Below are 22,112 nucleotides of genomic sequence, written 5' to 3'. Positions count from 1 at the left end.
GACAACATCTTTTTCAGGGAAGGCCTTGCTTATTTCAGCAAGACCGTGCCAAACCACATTCTTGACGTATTACAACAGCATGGCTCCGTAGTGAAAGAGTACAGGTGCTAAACTGGACTCGCCTTTTGAAAACATTTGGTGCATTATAAAACGAGAAATATGACAAAGGAGACCCCAAACAGTTGAGCAGCTGAAATCCTATATCAAGCAAGAATAGAAATACATTTAATTTTCATTACTACGGCAATTGGTTTCCTCAGTTCCCAAACGATTACAGCGTGGGACAGGCATGTTTGCCACTGTGTTGCATCTCCTGCAACACAGTGGCAAACATGCCTGTCCCACGTTTTGAAACATGTTGCTGGTATCAAATTCAAAATAGGCATGTGTTTTTCCAAAAACAAAATAACATTTCTCAATCTCAACCTTTTATATGTTGTCTTTGTACCATTTTCAATTTAATGTAGGGTTAAATGATTTGCACATCATTGGATTCTGCTTTTATTTGCATTTTATGTAGCGTCCCAAACAGGGTTGTAATTTTGAAACCCTTAAATGGGTGGACTATGTACAAAACTTGCGGTTATTTACCATACCATCTTCTTCTGCTTATCCGGGACCGGGTCGCGGGGGCAGCAGTCTAAGCAGGGATGCCCAGACTTCTCTCTCCCCAGACACTTCCTCTAGCTCTTCCGGGGAGACACCGAGGCGTTCCCAGGCCAGCCGGGAGACATAGTCCCTCCAGCGTGTCCTAGGTCTTCCCCGGGGTCTCCTCCCGGTGGGAGGCGTTCCGGAGGCATCCGAAACAGATGCCCAAGCCACCTCAGCGGACCCCTCTCGATGTGGAGGAGCAGCGGCTCTACTCTGAGCTCCTCCCGGGTGACCGAGCTTCTCACCCTATCTCTAAGGGATCGCCCGGCCACCCTGCGGAGAAAGCTCATTTCGGCCGCCTGTATCCGGGATCTTGTCCTTTCGGTCATGACCCAAAGCTCATGACCATAGGTGAGAGTAGGAACGTAGATTGACTGGTAAATCGAGAGCTTCGCCTTGCGGCTCAGCTCTTTCTTCACCACGACAGACCGATACATCGACCGCATTACTGCAGAAGCTGCACCGATCCGTCTGTCAATCTCCCGTTCCATCCTTCCCTCACTCGTGAACAAGACTCCTAGATACTTAAACTCCTCCACTTGAGCTAGGCACTCTCCACCAACCTGAAGTGGGCAAGCAACCCTTTTCCGACTGAGGACCATGGCCTCGGATTTGGAGATACTGATTTTCATCCCAACCGCTTCACACTCGGCTGCAAACCGTCCCAGTGCATGCTGAAGGTCCTGGTTAGAAGGGGCCAACACAACAACATCATCTGCAAAGAGCAGAGACGAAATTGTGTGGTCCCCAAACCTGACACCCTCCGGCCCCTGGCTGCGCCTAGAAATTCTGTCCATAAAAATTACGAACAGAACCGGTGACAAAGGGCAGCCCTGCCGGAGTCCAACATGCACTAGGAACAAGTCTGACTTACTGCCGGCAATGCGGACCAAGCTCCTGCTTCGGTTGTACAGGGACCTGACAGCCCTTAGCAAAGGACCCAGGACCCCATATTCCCCAAGCACCCTCCACAAGATGCCGCGAGGGACACAGTCGAATGCCTTCTCCAAATCCACAAAACACATGTGGATTGGTTGGGCAAACTCCCATGAACCCTCCAACACCCCGTAGAGGGTATAGAGCTGGTCCAGTGTTCCACGGCCCGGACGAAAACCACACTGTTCCTCCTGAATCCGAGGTTCTACTATCGGCCGTATTCTCCTCTCCAGATCCCTGGCATAGACTTTCCCGGGGAGGCTGAGAAGTGTGATCCCCCTATAGTTGGAACACACCCTCCGGTCCCCCTTCTTAAAAAGAGGCACCACCACCCCGGTCTGCCATCCCAGAGGCACTGTCCCCGACCGCCACGCGATGTTGCACAGGCGTGTCAACCAAGACAGCCCCACAACATCCAGAGACTTGAGGTACTCAGGTCGGATCTCATCCACCCCCGGTGCCTTGCCACAGAGGAGTTTCTTGACCACCTTTGTGACTTCAGCCCGGGTGATGGACGAGTCCACCTCTGAGCCCTCATCCTCTGCTTCCTCAATGGAAGACGTGACAGCGGGATTGAGGAGATCCTCGAAGTACTCCTTCCACCGCCCGACGACATCCTCAGTTGAGGTCAACAGCTGCCCACCTCTACTGTAAACAGCGTTGGTAGGGCACTGTTTCCCTCTCCTGAGGCGCTGGATGGTTTGCCAGAATCTCTTCGAGGCCAGCCGATAGTCCTTCTCCATGGCCTCACCGAACTCCTCCCAGGCCCGAGTTTTTGCCTCCACAACCACCCGGGCTGCAGCCCGCTTGACCTGTCGGTACCCGTCGGCTGCCTCAGGAGTCCCACAAGCCAACCAGGCCTGATAGGACTCCTTCTTCAGCTTGACCGCATCCCTTACTTCCGGTGTCCACCACCGGGTTCGGGGATTGCCGCCTCGACAGGCACCGGAGACCTTACGGCCACATCTCCGAGCGGCCGCTTCGACAATGGCGGTGGAGAACATGGTCCACTCGGACTCATTATCTCCAGCCTCCCTCGGGATCTAGTCGAAGCTCTGCCGGAGGTGGGAGTTAAAGATCTCTCTGACAGGAGACTCGGCCAGACGTTCCCAGCAGACCCTTACAGTACGCTTGGGCCTGCCGAGTCTGTCCAGCTTCCTCCCCCGCCATCGGATCCAACTCACCACCAGGTGGTGATCAGTTGAAAGTTAAAAATCCAAATGTAATGTTAGACATTCATTTAAACCAATATGGATGAAAATCTGTCTCTACTTTACCCCATTTTCATTATTATAATTTTAAATCCAAATCACTGGACTATTTATAGACTGCATAAAGACGCAAAAAATGTGTGACGATTTTGGCTAGGAACTTGCTGTAAAATGTCTGTGGGAAATGCGACTGATTTGCATAGGCATATCATTAATTTGTCTCTGTGACATTCAGAAACTGAGTTTAAACTTGTACAGTCAAGTAGTCAAAGAAATTGGACGTTGGTAGGGAAGTGAGTTTATACACTGTGCAACTGTTACTGTACATTCAATTGCTTTTGTGACAAAGAATGTCAAATATGAAATGTTTCTTTTATAATTGATCCTAACAAAACAGTTGGTGTCAGAAAAACATTTGGGGCAATTCAGGATTACTGTTATTATTAGTATTACTAATATTTAATTCCCTACCAAAACTAAGCCACATTTGTTTTTAAGATGCTTAAAATTGCAGGAAATTAGCTTCAAAACAATAATATACATAGGTCACTCACATAAAATAAATATAGTGGTGTATAAATATTAAATGTGAAAGAGGCAACCCTGCAAAAATATAGGTTACGTTTGTAAGTAGGTCAACCTAGGAATGAAGAATGTCCTTAAGATACTCAAATCCCCCAGCACACTGAAAGGGGCAGGCCTAATTTTCCACAAGGCCCTTGCTGTGTTTAGGCATAACTCTCCAGCTGTGAGTAAAAACTTCTTCCGATTCTTTGACCTGGTTCGTTTTTGAACATTCCCCTGGATCAACAACACCTCATGGAGATAGAATGAACATACTGCTTTGATCAGTTGACTAAAGGGTATGTAAAGCCACTGACTTTCATTCGCTAATGAGATGTGTGTAATGAAGTATTAAAATGAATGCACACACTAAGTTGTTCTGGATAGGAGCATCTGTTAAATTACATAAATGTGTGTACTAAAGTGGAGGTATCCCAATTCTGCTCCAACTGTAAATCAAATCCCTGACATTCATAGCATAGTGTTATAGTTAGTGTATTATAGAACTTTTAAATGACACCTCTTTACTCACATATTGACACATACAGTAGTATTGTCAACAGTAAAAGTGCAACTGGGATCCCTGTTTTTATTTTGGCTTGCGTTGTGAATAATGATTATTGAAATTAAAGCCTTTGTGTTTTCAGCCCGTAGACCTCAAAAATGGGGTGGGTCTCTCATCTGTCTGTCTATCTGTCTGTCTGGCAGGAATTTTGTGGAACCTGTCATCTAAGGACAGCCTGAAGGAGAAACTGGCCCGAGAGACATTGAATGAGCTCACACAGAGGGTGATTGTGCCCCTGTGCAGTAGAAGAGATTCAGAGATGATCCATCTGAGTCAATCTGAGGCAGATATGTTCTACAACACCACTGGCTGTTTAAGGTAGTTACACCAATATTCTTACATTATTGTGTATACCTATACACTATACATTAGGGCCACGCAATTAATCTGATTATAATAGGAAATGCGATATAGACATCTGCAATGTTATAATCGCAGAATACAGCTATTTTCGTTTTCATAAGAAAATGTGAATGAGACACACCATCTGTTTTTAATCAGTTTTTCATGCGAGTGCTCCATCAAATTTAACCTGTGCCACTGCTGGTCAGTGCTTGTTGATAAATCATAGAAAACAAAAGGTCTGTTTTAGCAGTTTTGGAATTATATTTGATGTTCATTCCTGGACTAGGTGTCACGTCATGCCTGGGGGCCAAAGTCAAGTCCTGACCGCAGAGGTGCCTCTAGGTGTTGCGTTATAATGAAAGGATGTTTCCCATTACTCGCTCTGCGCCTCGTGTCCTGCCTACCTATGATCATGACAGAATGATCCACCGAACCAGGACCAAGCGTAGCTGGACCATGGGGGAACTCCTCAGGGACAAGGAGCTGGTCTCTGATGAGGAGTACCTACGTGGTCTAGCCCTGGATCAACGTCGGTGTTCCCATAGACAGACCCAGGATACCTGCTCAGGGGCGGTGCGTCCTCCACATTGCAGCTGCTCCACATTGCCTCTATTTGGGGACCCTATTTAAGTTGCCCTTTTGGAGAGAAAAACACAATCGCATACACATCCTATCATCTCTCATTTAATTTTCTCTGCTTATTTTTACTGAAGAGTCAGATTCTACCAATGTATTAGGCTAAATAATTATTCACTAAAAGAAATACCAACGATGTAAATGGAGGTACTCATCGCTGGCCTGTTGCAATGTTCTACAACCTAGACATGGCTGCTATCAACGCACACATGCTGCACAAGCAATGTCTCAACAAGACAATCAGAAGACATTTCATAATGGATCTAGCATGTGAGCTTTGTGAAAACTACTTGAACGCCAAGACAACCAAGAAGCAAGCCGCCGAAGAGGCAGCACGTCCCACTCGTCCTATTCCCAAGCCTCGGCAGCTCACACCCGACAAGAAGACACTGTCTCATGTTGGCAAGTGCACACGGAACAAGACCAATGAGAACTGTGTGCAGTGCAACTGTTTTGTTTGCCGGTCTTGCTCACACAAACCCCCGAAGCTGTGTGCTGACTGTTGGGTAGAAGTTCGAGCAAGTCCACATCATCTAAAGTAATGACAAATTACTTTTCTATATTTTATCAAATAGTCTTTTTCATTATTCATGTTGGCTACTGTAAATCATCCTTTCATCATATTTTTACTCTGCTAATAAAATGTACAAATAAAATTAATTGAATAATACACTGCAATGTTTTTACTTGAAGAGAAGGCAATGAAGGGCAGTTATAAGCTGTAGTAATGAGGATCTAGTATGCGTAATGATAGGAAGTCTGGGGTGATGTGATGAGGAACCAGGTGTGCATAATAGTGGAGAGTCCGCAGTGTTCCGTGAATGCCGAGCTAGCAGCTGGTGCCTCCCATGTTAATGCAGGAGGCACTGTGACATATTTTCCTTTTCCTATTTATTTATCAAATTTATCATGTTTTTCAAGCCAGTGTGCTCTAGGCCTATGTACTGCAATTCATGCAGATATCCTTTGATCGTTGCCAACTGGTCGATAATGTCTTATTTTACCTTGTACATCATGAAAATGAAAACAAAATTCTAATGAATTCTAAATTTGTGGGGCCTAAAATGAATACTATAGCCTTTGTTCTTAGAAATAACCATATTATGTAATCTTTATTAATCTTTTTTTTTTCATATGATAAGACCTTCAATACAAAGATTCTTGTATTTTTTTCAAATTCATTAACCATTTCATACAAACATATTCTGTAATTCATGATTTTTTAGACTGTTCTATATAGTTTGATGACCCAGTAGATGAACTGATGCTCTGGCTGGATGGTGATGCAGGGGAGGAGAATGTGTATGCTAATAGGGCCAATTCATATGCTAATGATGAGAAACGGCGTTCGGCTCTGGCTGTTAATGTTCGTCTGAAAGGCTTGCCAGTTCTACTGTAACTTCAGTTAGCATATTATTTAAGCTATGATTTCTATGATCTAATTTTAGAAGCTGGTTATCTATGCTGTTAATACCATAGTGTTTGAAAATGGCTACATTTGGCCAACAAATCGTAATGACATTTTTTACCAAATCCTGCATACCTACTGTTCATGGGCTGATACAGCATACAAATCCCATATTCTCTTTCTCAAATTAGAAACCTGAGCTCAGTGAACAAGAGGACGAGGCAGAAGATGAGAGACATGCAAGGGCTGGTGGACTCTCTAGTGACCTACATCGAGAACTCCCTAGAGGATGAGAAGGCAAAGGACAAAGTAAGCCTTAAGCACAATTCAATCTACTCTAAGCATTCAGTAACTCATTGGATCCACTGCGGTTAATTGAGATACACCGCAAATCAATACATCTCTACAGTTCATCATTAGCTGCGTGTTTGTATTTTATTTCGGCCTTGCTATGATTTTTGCTTCTGCTGTCTCTTATGTGACGCATGCTGCTCTAAGAGACACAATAACCACTGGTGTTTCTTTTTTACCTTCTCACTACATATCCACCAACCCCACCTGTTTTCTCCTTGTCTGTTCCTGCAGGGTATAGAGAACGCAGTGTGTGTCCTAAGGAACCTATCTTATCAGTTGTATAGTGAGATCCCCCCCTCTACTCTACTGCAGTTGGAGGGCTGTACACGAAACAGAGGCTCTACTGAGTTTGAAGCCATTGGCTGTTTTATCCCACTGAGCAAGAAGGCAAAAGAGGTATGTGTCTTTTACAAAATGTACAGTACAGGCCAAAAGTTTGGACACACCTTCTCATTCAATGCGTTTCCTTTATTTTCACAACTGTTTACATTGTAGATTCTCACTGAAGGCATCAAAGCTATGAATGAACACGTGGAATTATGTACTTAACAAAAAAGTGTGAAATAACTTATATTCTGGTTTCTTCAAAGTAGCCACCCTTTGCTCTGATTACTGCTTTGCACACTCTTGGCATTCTCTTGATGAGCTTCAAGAGGTAGTCACCTGAAATGGTTTTCCAACAGTCTTGAAGGAGTTCCCAGAGATGCTTACCACTTGTTGGCCCTTTTGCCTTCACTTTGCGGTCCAGCTCACCCCAAACCATCTCGATTGGGTTCAGGTCCGGTGACTGTGGAGGCCAGGTCATCTGGCGCAGCATTCCATCACTCTCCTTCTTGGTCAAATAGCCCTTACACAGCCTGGAGGTGTGTTTGGGGTCATTGTCCTGTAAAAAAATAAATGACGGTCCAACTAAACGCAAACCGGATGGGATGGCATGTCGCTGCAGGATGCTGTGGTAGCCATGCTGGTTCAGTATGCCTTCAATTTTGAATATATCCCCAACAGTGTCACCAGCAAAGCACCATCACACCTCCTCCTCCATGCTTCACGGTGGGAACCAGGCATGTAGAATCCATCCGTTCACCTTTTCTGCATCGCACAAAGACACGGCGGTTGGAACCAAAGAGCTAAAATTAGGACTCATCAGACAAAGCACAGATTTCCACTGGTCTAATGTCCATTCCTTGTGTTTCTTGGCCCAAACAAATATCTTCTGCTTGTTGCCTCTCTTTAGCAGTGGTTTCCTAGCAGCTACTTGACCATGAAGGCCTGATTCGCACAGTCTCTTCTTAACAGTTGTTCTAGAGATGTCTGCTACTAGAACTCTGTTACATTCAGCCGGTGTCTATTCTGAGCTGCTGTTAACCTGCGATTTCTGAGGCTGGTGACTCGGATGAACTTGTCCTCAGCAGCAGAGGTGACTCTTGGTTTTCCTTTCCTGGGGCGGTCCTCATGTGAGCCAGTTTCGTTGTAGCCCTTGATGGTTTTTGCGACTGCACTTGGGGACACATTCAAAGTTTTTGCAATTTTCCGGACTGACTGACCTTCATTTGGCCACTCTTTACTTAGCTGATTGGTTCTTGCCATAATATGAATTCTAACAGTTGTCCAAAGGGCAGTCGGCTGTGTATCAACCTGACATCTGCACAACACAACTGATGGTCCCAACCCCATTAATAAAGAAAAAAATACCTGTGAAGTGAAAACCATTTCAGGTGACTAACTCATGGAGCTCATTGAGAGAACACCAAGGGTTTGCAGCGCTATCAAAAAAGCAAAGGGTGGCTACTTTGAGGAATCTAAAATATAAGACATGTTTTTCAAACTTTTTTGTTAAGTACATAATTCCATATGTGTTCATTCATAGTTTTGATGCCTTCAGTGAGAATCTACAATGTAAATAGTCATGAAAATAAAGAAAACGCATTGAATGAGAAGGTGTGTCCAAACGTTTTGCCTGTTCTGTAAAAGACCCCCAAAGGGGATATACAATTTTTATTTAAAATCAAACTGAAAAATATCCAGTAGGGATCACCAGTGACATTTGACACTGAGCGGATTGTTACTTGAGTGGATGGTCAGGAGGCTGGGTAGGAGTTACAAATAATTTGTACACTGCAAATTACTTCAGTAATCCCAAAAAGATGTAGCATTTGATCAGAACATACCACCCTGTTTTCAAACATATTTAAAACATGTGTCTGGCATCAAATTCATAATGGGCATTTTTTCCAAAAACAATAACATTGCTTAATTTCAACATTTGATGTAGTCTTTGTACTATTTTCAATTAAATATTGGGATAAATTATTTGTACATCAGTGCATTCAGTTTTTATTTACATTTTACAGTGTCCCAACTTTTTTGGAAACAGGGTTGTTGATGAATTGCACAATCACATAGGTCTTGTTATACACTCACCTAAAGGATTATTAGGAACACCATACTAATACTGTGTTTGACCCACTTTCGCCTTCAGAACTGCCTTAATTCTTCGTGGCATTGATTCAACAAGGTGCTAAAAGCATTCTTTAGAAATGTTGGCCCATATTGATAGGAAAGCATCTTGCAGTTGATGGAGATTTGTGGGATGCACATCCAGGGCACGAAGCTCCCGTTCCACCACATCCCAAAGATGCTCTACTGGGTTGAGATCTGGTGACTGTGGGGGCCATTTCAGTACAGTGAACTCATTGTCATGTTCAAGAAACCAATTTGAAATGATTCGAGCTTTGTGACATGGTGCATTATCCTGCTGGAAGTAGCCATCAGAGGATGGGTACATGGTGGTCATAAAGGGATGGATATGGTCAGAAACAATGCTCAGGTAGGTTGTGGCATTTAAACGATGCCCAATTGGCATTAAGGGGCCTAAAGTGTGCCAAGAAAACATCCCCCACACCATTACACCACCACCAGCAGCCTGCACAGTGGTAACAAGGCATGATGGATCCATGTTCTCATTCTGTTTACGCAAAATTCTGACTCTACCATCTGAATGTCTCAACAGAAATCGAGACTCATCAGACCAGGCAACATTCTTCCAGTCTTCAACTGTCCAATTTTGGTGAGCTCGTGCAAATTGTAGCCTCTTTTTCCTATTTGTAGTGGAGATGAGTGGTACCCGGTGGGGTCTTCTGCTGTTGTAGCCCATCCGCCTCAAGGTTGTGCATGTTGTGGCTTCACAAATGCTTTGCTGCATACCTCGGTTGTAATGAGTGGTTATTTCAGTCAAAGTTGCTCTTCTATCAGCTTGAATCAGTGGGCCCATTCTCCTCTGACCTGTAGCATCAACAAGGCATTTTCGCCCACAGGACTGCTGCATACTGGATGTTTTTCCCTTTTCACACCATTCTTTGTAAACCCTAGAAATGGTTGTGCGTGAAAATCCCAGTAACTGAGCAGATTGTGAAATACTCAGACCGGCCCGTCTGGCACCAACAACCATGCCACGCTCAAAATTGCTTAAATCACCTGTCTTTCCCATTCTGACATTCAGTTTGGAGTTCAGGAGATTGTCTTGACCAGGACCACACCCCTAAATGCATTGAAGCAACTGCCATGTGATTGGTTGATTGGATAATTGCATTAATTAGAAATTGAACAGGTGTTCCTAATAATCCTTTAGGTGAGTGTATGTGTGAATACTTGGCTGCAGTGTAAAGGTCTTCATCGGATAATGAAATGTATATCTCTACTGTGTGAATTAGATTTTGGTCTGTCACCTACAACACACATCCAATTTTTGTAAAATCAATACTAAATATGACTGGGATCCAAGGTTAGACAGATTGGATCTGAAAAAAGTCAGTGATAGATATTTGGATCTAAACTGGATCAGATATGTATCAGACCCAAATTTTTACGAAAGACTCAAAATGCATACTAAATTCCCACCCAAAATTAAACTTTTCTGACAATGAACATTGTTTCCCATGCATTTTATGTTATAGCTTGGCCAGTTTAATACATGGATCATGCTCCACAGGAGTGGTTTTCAACCATTTCTACTCCAATTCCAAGAAGATATTTGAGGGACCTCTTTAATGAGAAATCCTTTTGCAAAAAACATTTTTTATGAAAAGGTAACTGCATAATATCCAAAGATATTATGAAAGGCTTCTTTTAAAAATAAAGAAATAAATCTTAAATATGTTTAAAACATGAAATTCAGTATCTGATAAAATAGTAGAGTTAAATTAATTGACATCTATGAATACTTAATCGCTGAAAGTGATATGTAAAAACAAATATGTTGGCAACTCTGGACAGATTATTGAAATTGGAGAGAGAGGCGAGGCAGTAGCTAAGTTTCATATTGTCAGATGTTCCTAGTTTGGTGCATTTCTGTACAATACATTATTTGTATTTAATGTATTTTTTAAATATTATTAGTAGGGATGTCAAGTTAGCACATGCAATTTACCATAATTTATTTGTCGCCATTAACACATTTTTCCTTTCAGAGCCTTAGTACCATCCATTGTCCAGAGCAGTACCGTATCAAGAAAAATACTGTTTGCAGGCCCCCTAAATTAATTTGATTCTAATCCCATTTTAGCCTGAACAAGGACAATACCTTGAAAAATGTAGGTATGATTCAGTGTTTGGATGAAGTGCCTGTTCACGTAGCAAAGGGCCATGACGCCCCCCGAATATGTCTTGTATGCCCAGAAAAACTCTGTGAGAAGCGTCAGTAGAAGCACTATCTACTGGTAGCATAAAACCTCCAAAATCCTCTTCACAGGACAATGTCAAATCAAATAATGGTTCCCCAAACAAATGGCAGTCGTGGGCGCCTCTATAATAACCCAGATCCTATTCCTGATCTGGAATAGGATCTACCAGCCTGAATGACTGGGGTTTCTTTGTTTCATTGTGATCTAGTGACTCCATGTGTCTGGTTTGGGCATTTGCTAGCATACTGAGGTCAATAGTCAAATGAATGCAACTCAAGTAGACAGTGTGATAAGAATAAACATGTCATGACTGGGCATGTTTAGAAGAATGCGTTTCTCCATCTTCAACTCTCTTCAGCCCGTCGGGAGTTTCTGTTATGATTCAAGCTTCTATGAGGCATGGTCTTTTGGCATTTAATGTCAAACAAAAAAGATGTGGATATTTATAATAGCAGACTATGATGACCGAATTACGTTTCTTTTGCCTGTGTTATTTAAAATAGAAACATTCTGTGTTTTGAGTCAGATAGAAAAGTGTTTTTAAAGGTTATATTACAGAGTATTTATGTTTGGGGACCAATAAAATTGATTATTGGTGCAATGTTGTAAATACCAATACCCATTGCTCATACAGTTTAATCTGATGTTGTTGGTAATACAAATAATATTTGATCTGACTGGGACCCCTGTTTGAGAACCCATTGGATATACAACCATTATTGTTTCTGCTGTAGTAAAAGTCTTGCCCTAATCTCTGTAGCGACAGAACCAGGAACTGTCCACCTTCTCTGAGGTTAATAAGCAACCAAAGGGGGCAGAGTGGCTGTGGCATCCCCATGTGGTTGGGCTGTACAACAAAGTGCTGCAGCACTGTGAGACCAACACAGCCACGCGAGAGGCTGCAGTCGGTGCTCTCCAGAACATCACGGCTGGAGAGACGAGGGTAGGTCTCCTGCCCCCAGCCAGTTGCATAATTCAGATTTACATCTAAACAGAGAGAGGGACTCAACACTGACGTTATATTTGTTATCCCCTTGTGTATTAGTGGGCATCATTGCTGAGTTGGGTGATTCTGGAGCAGGAGCAGATGCTGCCTGTGATTTTAGGCCTCCTGAAGACACCCAGTGCCCTGGAGATCCGCTCCCTCACTGGCCTCCTTAGGAACATTTCCCGAAACAGAAGGATCCAGGATGACATGGGTGAGACTCGATCCTCCTCATCACTCAATCCTAAATTGAAAGCTAAAGGGGATCCCGGGCCTTTGCTACACTTTTACAGCCTACCGCAGAACGTCAGAGATGCTACGTCAGTGCATTCTTTGAAATCTAACTTTTTTTTAATATAAGATATATTGTTATTGTGTGTAAAGCACTTTGTGTAATTGTACTTTGTGTAAATAATAATAAATAAAGTTATTATTATTTACATTTGAAAAATTTAGCAGTTCGGTTAGCTGCTAGGCAGTTGCAGTTTACCTGGCGTGAGCCACATGCTGTGTGGGACACATACTATTTCAGACACTTATAGGCTCACGCCAGGTAAACTGCAACTGAGTGTTGGTAAGTCATACTCTATTATGTAGAGCATGAACTTTCATGATCAAATCAATGCCTTGATGTTTGTGGAGAATGACCGTGTGTTCCAGGGCCATGTTGATGTTCTTTGCGCTCATGGAAGGTGGCGCCATTGAGTTGTCAACCATGACAGAGAGGTTTTGGAGTTAACTGGCCTTCCCCTTGAGGAAAAGCAGCTCTGTCGTGTTTAGGTTGAGCTTTAGGTGGTGGGATGATATCCAAGTAGAGACAGCCAGGCATGCAGAAATGGGTCTCCACTTGGCTGTGATAAGGAGAACAAAATGTGTTGATCCACTTAGCACTGATAGGATAGAACATGAGAGGATATGACAGAGAGAAGTGACTTAGTGTATAGAGAGAAGAGGAAGGAGCCTAGAACTGAGCCCTTTGTGGCACCAGTTGCCTGCTAGGGAAGGAATTGGAGAAGGTATCCAGAGATGATTTGGAGAAGTAAGGAGAGGACGGGTTCAAGGGGCAGGTTGTTAGGTAACATGGACCTCACCATTTACAGGACTTCATTTAGAGAGAGTAGGGAAAAGGGTAAATGTTAATGCATTGAAAGGTTTGGTGTTTGAACGACAAATGGACACAGTAGGCAGAGTGAATGACGTGAGCTGTGTTGGGGGTAAAATGTTACAGTAGTCAGACTACTTTTTTATCGGTAACGAGTAACATAACACGTTATTTAATTTAAGTAATCCCTTACTAGAAAATTATTTAAATAAGTAACGCATTACTCAATTTCCCTCCAGTGACTGTAGCTTTACATAATGTTTATTTCCTCCAACAAAGGATGCAAAGATGGCAGCACCAGCTCTCCTTGCTGAAGTTCATTATACATCCACCAAAGCCACATGACCAGCTCCTAGTAATTTCAAATTGACATGTAGCGTCGACAAGCAATTTGTGCAGTAGATGGCTGAGCTGTACGATTTGAACTTGGGAAGCACTACATCATTATTACCCTCGCCTTTAACCAATCACCAGGGTTGCTGTTATGGAATCTCTTGCCTGTTGGACAACCTAAGTTCAATGCCAAATCATCTTCTGTTGAACAACCAAAGTTAATCGCAAATGAACATCAAAATACATGTTCTTTTTATAAACATGATTATTCAGAATCATTTCAAAACATATTTAGTAATTTCCATTAATGGATTATGCACATTATTGCAAAGAGATTTCAAATTGCAATGTGCCTAATGTTTTCTTTTTTGAGAAGGTATGTTTATCAGTGTACAATACTACAGCTGTTATTTTAGTTTTTAATTTTTCACTGCAATGGATATATATCTGGTACTTACAGGCTGTTGAATAAGCTTGACCTGAAAATGTGGAGGCGCTTGCAATACATAATAATTTCTTTATTTTTAAGAGATTCAAGAACTAAATGTAAATATTGTTTCTCATTATGGTATATGATTACTTGACATGATAGGATTGGTCACTCTTGCTGTATAATGGTTAATGATTGATAATGTTATGCTGGTGACTGACACTAACAATGCAATACCTGAATATGTAATAATACTATAACCCATTAAAAGTGACCAACACGTGAATATAGAATCAAAGGACTTATCTAAAAGTAACTAAGTAACGTAACTAGTTACTTTATGGGAACTGTAACCAAAAAAGTGACCTTCTTTTCAAAGCCATTTGCAGAAAGTGAATACAAAGGAGGTGGAGGATTGGGGAGAGAAGGGTTTCTTGAAGGAAAAAAACATTAATGATAGAAAGTGACTTTGATTAAGCAGAAGAGAAGGTAGCAAGGTTAGAGTGAACTGATAAGATATCCAGACATTTTGCTTATCAAAGCCTTCGCCTGCCAGTGTCATCGCCACATCACAGTTATTCTTGTTCTAGGGGAAAGTGAATAATGGCTACATCTCCCCCTTCTGACCTGCAGCTACAAAGGTTGTGAACATTCTGGTGAGCAAGATCCCCAGCGATAGCTTCCAAAAGGAACCTGGCAGTGAAGTGGTTGTCAACATATGTGGTACCCTCAACAACCTGGTTGCAGGCAGCTCACTAGCTGCGAGAGACATTGCATACTTTGATGGACTCCCCAAACTTGTTGCAATCAAGTCTGCTCATGACAACAGGTTAGTGGCTTGTCTCTCAGTGTTGTTAACGTAGTCATCGAGTCTCCTTTTCACTTCTTTTAACATGTGATTTACAGAAGAGCAGGGACATCTCAACAAGTGTTTCAGGTAAACCATGTAATCCATGAAAGCAGGCAAAAGACATTATTGATTATTTACAGATCATCTCCTTGAATGTGCATCTGCCTTGAAATTTGCAGTTGTCTAAAAATACTCTTATGCTAAAAAAAAATATATTTATTTTGTTTTTCATTGTATCTGCTTTTAATGTCCAATTTCCTGTCTGGCTATGACAGATTTTTCTTTCTTTTTTTTTCTTTGTTTCTCTCCAAATGTAGCCCAGGAAACCTGAACGCTGCAAAGGCTGCCTCCACGGTACTCTGCAACATGTTCCAATACAACAAGCTGCATAAAGACTATAAACAAGTGAGGCTAAGCTATTCAGACCCATTCACTTTCTCCACATTTTCTTTTGTTATAGACTACATTTATATGCACAATTACGTATACTTTTTTCAATACATATATTGATTTACTGGAAATAAAAAACTGATATCTCATGTACATTAATATTCAGACCCTTTGCCATGAAACCACATATTGCTCAGGTGCGTCCTGTGTCCTTTGATCATCCTTGAGATATTTGTAGAATTTCATGTGAGTCCACGTGGTAAATTCAACTGATTAGTATGATCAGTTGAGCTCGGATTAATTTTGGCAAGGTATATAGCTCTTTGGGAAGGATATAAAGAAATTTGTAAAATCATTGAAAGTGAAGCTTTAGAGACATCATAACTCAGGATCCATCTGAGCTCAATTTGGAGTATCTTAGCAAAAGGTCTGTATACTTTGTTTAATAACACATATGGAATCGTGTAGGTACCCAAAGAATAAACACAAATCAAAATACATTTCATATTGCAGATTCTACATAGTAGCCACTCTTGATGACAGCTTTACTCAGTCTTTTCATACTCTCAACATAACCTGGAATGTATTTCAATTAACAGGTGCCTGATAAATACACTTATATAATGAGTAAAGAGAAAGTAAGTAAAGAGAAACAACAGTTCATTACTCAGACATGAAGGTCAGTCAATCCGCAAAACATCAAGTACTTAGAAAGTTTCTTCAAACACGGTCACAAACCAGAAAAGGAACCAGGCAAGCTTAGTTCAGCCGGCCTGCAATAAAAATGATTAAATACTGTTGCCCTCCCCCAGTTCGAACCTGGATCTCCCGCATGAGAGGCACTGTCTTTAACGACTGCACCACGGCACTACATGCTTACCCACCGGCTAGACACCATTAAGCATTGTGTTGAAGTAACTAACGTTTCTTACAAATGTTACCTCCACCACAAGCGTCTATGAACTGTACTCCAGTATCTACTAACATACTGGAGTAGTCATTAGAATTGAGCAATTGCTAGCGAGACTGAACTTTACACTGACAAAACTATTTCATTTCATGGCATAACAACTTTTTTCTTTCATTCGTGAATTAGATTGATACAAAATAACTATCAATAAAGGTGACAATAACTTTTTCATCCAGTGAAAAGACGAGAGAGTCGTGGAATCTACCGGAAACAGTCGCAATACTGTATAACCGTAAACAGTTTAGGCTTACCCTGAATGTTGTTTCTTGTCTATCCTGCCCCAGAAAGCATGCCTGGGTGCGTACTTTGAAAATCCACAAGAAATAGTTGCAATATAACCGTAAACAGTTTTATTGCGGCCACATTTAAAATTAATAAAAGCAGTTATTTTCACTAGATTCAAACTCAGGTCCTCCACGTGAGAGGCACTGTCTTTAATCACTACACCACGGCATTACACGTTTCAGCAGTCACTAGACTCCATTGAGGATTGTGTTAAACTGACTAACGTTTCTTATTAAGTTTATCTCCACCACAAATAGCATCTATGAACTGTATGTCTTTCGCCACTAGCCGTTTTAACAGCTTATTAGCCAGTAATAGGCTTACTAGTATCTACCAACTTCCTATGAATAGTCATGAGAATTGAGCAATTGCTAGTGCTAGCAAGACTGAAGATGAACTTTTCCATGCCAGAAACAGTTGCAATATAACTGTAAACTGTTTTATTTCAGGCTTACTATAATGTATATACTGAAGGTTATAGCCAGCGAAGTTTTCGTCTAAACGGAATAATTCATAACGCTTTTTGTTTGACTGTGAGGAGATACGAACGCAGGACCTATAGTTTGGAGGTCTGCTTCTCTAACCACTATGCTATTTAAGAAGGGGGACTCACTCAGTCACTCATTTAGTAAGAGACATTTGCAACTAGAGCTATGATGAAACTGCAAACTGCCATGTCTTTCTGAGACAAAGAGTGCATGAACAAGTGATTCCCACTGTGAAGCATAGAGGAGGAAGTGTGATGGTATGGGGTCCCTTTTCTGGTAACACTGTAATTTGTTTGGAATTTAAGGCACACACCACCAGCATGGCAACTACAGCATTTTGCAGCGAAATGCCTTCCAATCTGGTTTGTGCTTAGTGGGGCTATCAATTGTTTTTCCCAAACACATCTGTAATTTGTCTAAGAACAGCTATTTGACCAAGAAAGAGAGTGATGGAGTGCTGCATCAGATGACCTGGCCTCCACAATCACCTCACCTCAACCCAATTGAAATGGGTTCTTTAACACTGTTGGAAAAGCATTCCAGATGACTAACTTGTGAGGAGGGGTGCCAGTGGCTCAGCGGTTTGCGAGTCAGGCTTGTAATTGGAAGGTTCCCGGTTTGAGTTCTGACTGGGCCGGTTGTCATTGTGTCCCTGGGCAAGGCACTTTATCCTACGTTGCTCCTGGGGAAAATGTCTGTGTACTTACGGTAAGTCAGTTTGGATAAAACTGTCTGCTAAATGACTAAAATGTAATGCAATGCAGAGCTTTCATTAAGGCAAAGGGTGGCCGCTTTGAAATGTAAATGTATTTTTATTTGTTCCAACACTTTTTTGGTTCTACATGATTCCATGTGTTCTTTCATAGTTTTGATGTCTTCACTATTATTCTACAATGTTGAAAAGTATGAAATTAAATACCCTTGAGAGTAGGTGTGTCCAAACATTTGTGATTTTCAATTAATTGGCACAAATTTCGAAATAGGTTTTTGTTTTGTCTTTATGGGGTATTGTGTAAAATTGGTGACAAGAAATATATCATGCAATCATTTATGAATTAACTCTATAACCCAACAGTGTGGTGAAAGGTAACAGGTCTAAATACTTTCTGAATGCACTTAAAGTTGGTATGCCAGTTGCATTTTATCTCCACAATTTCCACTTGCAATCACTCTGGTACATGTTCAAATTTGTCTTATTTATCCATAGTACATTACACATGAGACAGGCTCTCATTGGTATTTTTTTGTCCATCCTGTTTTTGAGGCTAGTGTTTTTTCAACTTGCAGTGTTTTTGCAGTGCGGCCTCTGTATTTTGGCTTGTGAAGTGTGTTGCCAATGGTAGAGGCTGATACATCCATCTAAGCTGACAGTCTGTACTTTAATCCCATCGTCCATTTTATTTCAAAATGATGGAGTAGAGACAAAACAAAAAATTATGACACTGAAATATGTTTGGAAAACATGTTACTGCTGATGTTCCCAAAAATATAGAATTTTGTTTACAGTGTGTCTATGGTCCCTTCCCAAATGTAGTATAAGGTAGATTGAAGAAGCAGGGATGCATATAGAGTAATATAATCTTCATTGTAGATCCAGACTGCTTTCATAGAAAAAACTGTCTGTGGGTGTGGCAAAGCATATCGCTGGAGCAAGGCATTCCATTACCAATTAGATCACAGGTGTCAAACCCATTCCATGGAGAGCCTAGTGGATGCTGGTTTTTGTTATTTCTTTTAAATTGGTTCTGAGTTCAGACATAAACCAGGTGTGGGTAGAACCTAACCAATTAGTGACCTAATTAATCAATCAAATACAAGGTGAGCGTGAAAACCTGCAGACACTTGACCCTCAGTGGAACCAGTTCAATACCTGTGAACTAGATGGTCCTGTCTTTTGTGCTATAGTACTACATGTGTTTGTACTGCAGTTTTCTTGTCGAGTGCTCCAGATTAACAATTTCAGTTGGTTGCACCCCCCAAAAATTATAGTAAGAGAAAAGCATTGGCATGTTTATTTATTTCTACAGAGAGATTAATTCAGTGATTTGATTAGATTGTACACTGATGAGCCAATATATTATAACAACCTGCCAGCATGACCATGCTGTTGGTCCTCGGCGTGCTGCAAAAGTAGCGCTGTCCTGGCAACTCTTAGACTCAACAAGACCCCTGAAGTTGTCCTGTGGTATCTGGCACCAAGCCATTAGCAACAGATTCTTCAAGTCCTGTAAGTTGCAAGGTAGAGCTACCGTGGTTCGGACTTGTTGGTCCAGCACATCCCACAGATGCTCAACTGGATTGAGATCATGGGTATTTGGAGGCCAGTGCAACACCTTAAACTCTTCATCATATTCCTCAAACCATTAACGAACAATGTGTGCAGTGTGGCAGGGCACATTGTCCAGCTGAAAGAGGCCACTGACATCAGGGAATACCATTGCCATTAAGGGGTGTACCTGGTCTGTAACAATATTTAGGTAGGTGGCACGTGTCAGATTGACATCCACACGAATGCCTGGATCTAGAATTTACCAGCAGAACATTGCCCAAAACTGCACGGTGTCCTCCCTCAGTGCAAAGTATCTTGGCAGTATCCTAGACACCTTGTCATTCACTGCTAACATCAAGGTAGTGACTTGCTCTTGCAGATTCATGCTTTACAACATTTGGAGAGTACAGTCTTACCTCACGTAGGAAGCAGCACAGGTACCTGCCATCTCCTTTCTGGATTACTGCCACTCATTCTTGGTAGGGCTCTTAGCATGTGCCTACAAATCCTTGCAACTTATTCAGAATGTATTGGCTTGCCTAGTGTTCAACCTTCTCAAGTTCTCCCATGTTACCCTGCTTGTCTTCATACTCCACTGGCTTCCAGTTCAAACTTGTATCTGCTACAGGGCAATGGTGCTTTCCTACAGCGCAGAATGAGGGGTTTCTTAAACCCTATATCCCTACCTGGGCTGTTTGTTCAGCCACCTCTGGGGTCTTTGCAGTTTTGCCCCTTTGGGGCAGTTCCCATTCCATGCAGTCTAAACCTTTCTCTGTCCTGGCACCTCAATTATGGAACAGCTTCTCCTAGAGGCTAAAATGGTGAAGTCCCTGCCAATTTTCAGAAAACATGTAAATGCTTATCTTTTCACTGTAATGAATATGAGTGTCTAAATGCCTAATATGTTGAAAGCTTTTCATTCATTATGATCTTCGAGTCGTTCATTGAAAACAAATCTTTTGGCATTTAACACATTTCTGACCGTAATGCCCACAGCAACGCATGACCCCTTGCCTGTAAACAATCAAAGGAAAACTTAAATCATAATCCAACATACCAGCCTCTCCTGAATAGGAGGATATTGTTGACATGTTTTATACATTAAATGAGGTACATAACTACTAATAATTGCTTAAAACAATGTCTAGTTGCAGCCTTTTATTGGTGGCTTTGAGAGTGGTGAACATTGTTCACAGGAATGCAGAGTATTTCTAAATTGAATGAATTATCCAGCAACTGCACATAACTACTAAGGCCATTGACAGGTTTCCTGTACCTTATTTCCTATCCCATGCATTTGACATTCATCTGGGGACAGATCTGTTTCCATGTAGGGGGACAAGGCAATTTGATATGCTGTAAATGTTTTATATTGTCTGCTATAATGCCAGTAAACCAAGTGGATATTGTGTCTTTAGCATACACTGGATTGAGAGAGAGCTTGTGAATTGAAGTTTGTAAAAGGCATATTACAGGTGTGTTAAATTTCACTGTGATTTCAGCATCTTAACTCGCTTGGATTGCTCTATCATTCTTCCTCTTTTGATCCTTCATTTAGAAAATTCTCATTTTGTAGGGCAGTAGCTGCCTACCTGTTTCCCACCCCAACTGGAGGCTGTTGTCACACTTACTCCCTCTTTGGGAAAGTCACACACGCAATTTGCAAAAGTATACTGTTTGATGTTAGGACGAGTGATTCATATTAAAAACTTAAACTTAATAAATATTTTGTAACTTGAAAAAGCAAGAAAAGGGCAAGCAAAATGTCACTATATGGTCTGAATCTGTAGTCCTGGCCATCCACTATAGTCGGTTAAATGGCATGTTTGGAATCTAATAGTGGAATGCTGAGAGTGGATATTATTGTAGATAATGGATGGCTGTTTTTCTCAGTGTAAAATTTCTTCTGTTTTCTTCTGATAAAAAGTTGCTGTTCCTTGACAAATGTTCTGCTTTGTTTGTTGCCTTCTCCCTTGTGTTCCACAGAAAGGGTTCACGAGGGAAGACTTCACTGACACCATTTAGAGCGGACTGGTTGGCTGGATTAATAGCCATAGGACATCCACAATGAACCTACCATATTGAGTCTCCAATGGATGCTTTGATGGGACCTGAATCCATCATAACATTCCAGTTCCTTGATGACAAGGATTATAAGTTTTTCTTTACAATTACCATTGTAGAATAGTTTTCTATTGTATTGGCGTAATGCATTTATTGATTGTAGCCATCATCAAAGTGTGTTGAATCTGGAAGTCTGAAACAAGAATGTCTCAGTTATCCAAGAGGAACAAGAGGTTGTGTTTGTGTGGTGCCTTATGTGCATACATGTATCATAATAATTGGAATTCAAAAAGCTTTGGATGCCTCTTTTAATATCAATACCACATGACTTCCTTTCCTATAGAAAGTCACCACCCCCTTTCAAAATGTTCACCTTTTGTTGCCTTAAATGAAACATTAGACTTTTCCATATTTATTTACACACGGTAACCCGCAATATCCAAATGAAAATAGAATTCTGAAAAACTCAGCCTCAACATGCCCCTCCTACAACATACTGTTAAAGTCCACTATAACCTTTGTACCATATATATCAAAGGAGTTTGTAATGATGTCCAAATAAAGTGCTAAGGAGTGATCAGACTTCTTTATCTGCAA

General features: G+C 41.4%; 1 protein-coding gene across 2 annotated transcripts in view; it reads left to right on the top strand.

Moving 5' to 3' along the window:
- The window catches only part of pkp3b (plakophilin 3b), a 43,336-nt gene extending 21,224 nt beyond the window's left edge, over window positions 1–22,112 (top strand). The window contains exons 6-14 of one of the 2 annotated variants that reach the window (XM_029125500.2): window positions 4,071–4,245; window positions 6,508–6,625; window positions 6,902–7,066; window positions 9,681–9,737; window positions 12,110–12,292; window positions 12,395–12,548; window positions 14,833–15,028; window positions 15,367–15,454; window positions 21,438–22,112. In XM_029125500.2, coding sequence (XP_028981333.2) covers window positions 4,071–4,245; window positions 6,508–6,625; window positions 6,902–7,066; window positions 9,681–9,737; window positions 12,110–12,292; window positions 12,395–12,548; window positions 14,833–15,028; window positions 15,367–15,454; window positions 21,438–21,476 — 1,175 coding nt within the window. In that variant the 3' untranslated portion in view covers window positions 21,477–22,112. The remainder of the gene's footprint in view (window positions 1–4,070; window positions 4,246–6,507; window positions 6,626–6,901; window positions 7,067–9,680; window positions 9,738–12,109; window positions 12,293–12,394; window positions 12,549–14,832; window positions 15,029–15,366; window positions 15,455–21,437) is intronic. The other variant, XM_010890482.4, reaches the window with a different exon arrangement.

The sequence above is a fragment of the Esox lucius genome, chromosome 2, assembly GCF_011004845.1.
Source record: "Esox lucius isolate fEsoLuc1 chromosome 2, fEsoLuc1.pri, whole genome shotgun sequence".
Lineage (NCBI taxonomy): Eukaryota > Metazoa > Chordata > Actinopteri > Esociformes > Esocidae > Esox > Esox lucius.
This window is presented reverse-complemented; position numbering and strand designations above follow the sequence as displayed.